This window comes from Sinocyclocheilus rhinocerous, unplaced genomic scaffold, assembly GCF_001515625.1.
Source record: "Sinocyclocheilus rhinocerous isolate Xijiao unplaced genomic scaffold, SAMN03320098_v1.1 C35836916, whole genome shotgun sequence".
Classification (NCBI taxonomy): domain Eukaryota; kingdom Metazoa; phylum Chordata; class Actinopteri; order Cypriniformes; family Cyprinidae; genus Sinocyclocheilus; species Sinocyclocheilus rhinocerous.
The window spans coordinates 1-657 of record NW_015765104.1 but is presented as its reverse complement, the minus strand read 5'-3'; the positions used below and the strand labels follow the sequence as shown (position 1 = coordinate 657).

The 657-nt window shown below is 44.4% G+C and overlaps 1 protein-coding gene across 1 annotated transcript; it reads left to right on the top strand.

Annotated features, from left to right (window-relative positions):
• Positions 1-5: 5 nt before the first annotated feature.
• LOC107735162 (Rieske domain-containing protein-like) lies at positions 6-641 on the top strand (the record flags this gene model as incomplete). Its single annotated transcript, XM_016546940.1, has 2 exons — positions 6-41; positions 151-641. Coding segments are annotated over 2 exons (348 nt in total), but the record flags the coding sequence as incomplete, so codon positions are not given.
• Positions 642-657: the final 16 nt, after the last annotated feature.

Below are 657 nucleotides of genomic sequence, written 5' to 3'. Positions count from 1 at the left end.
TTACAGATGCCGGCAGTAATTTAGAGCCTGGGGATATTGAGGTAACGCCATTTCTGCTGAAGCAGAACTCATTCAGTGATCCATAAATGCATTTGACACACATTGTTACCTCTCATGTGAACTCTGACCCGTTTAATGTTTCATGCACAGGAAATCAACAACAAGCTCTGTATTGTGTGCCCAAAGCACAAGTATAAGATCACTCTGGCTGAAGGTGAGGGGTTATACAAGGCCACCAACCCCGCAGAAAAAGTCCCTACTCCACAGTGGTATTCCAAAGGCATAAAGCAGAGAGTGCACAAAGTGACAGAAGTAGACGAAGACATCTTTGTGACGTTGTCCAACTTCCCTGGGTGGATTGAGTCAGACTATTATCAGACTGAGAAGGGCAGGGCAGAACTGAGAAAAGCACAGGAGTCGGAGGATGGAGAAGCAGACGTGAATGCAGATGAAGACGTTTAGTCTGTCAGCAACAGTGAGACGAGCGCTTCAGGGATCCTAAGGGAACTGCATATATTAAGATTGATGATTTCAGAGTCAGTCGGCATGAATATAACTGCGATTTGACATCATGAATCAAAATAATATCATAGCCCTTTTTTGTGACAGTGCCAGGATCTCTCTACATCTCCATGATTCACAGTGATGCCTGTCTTT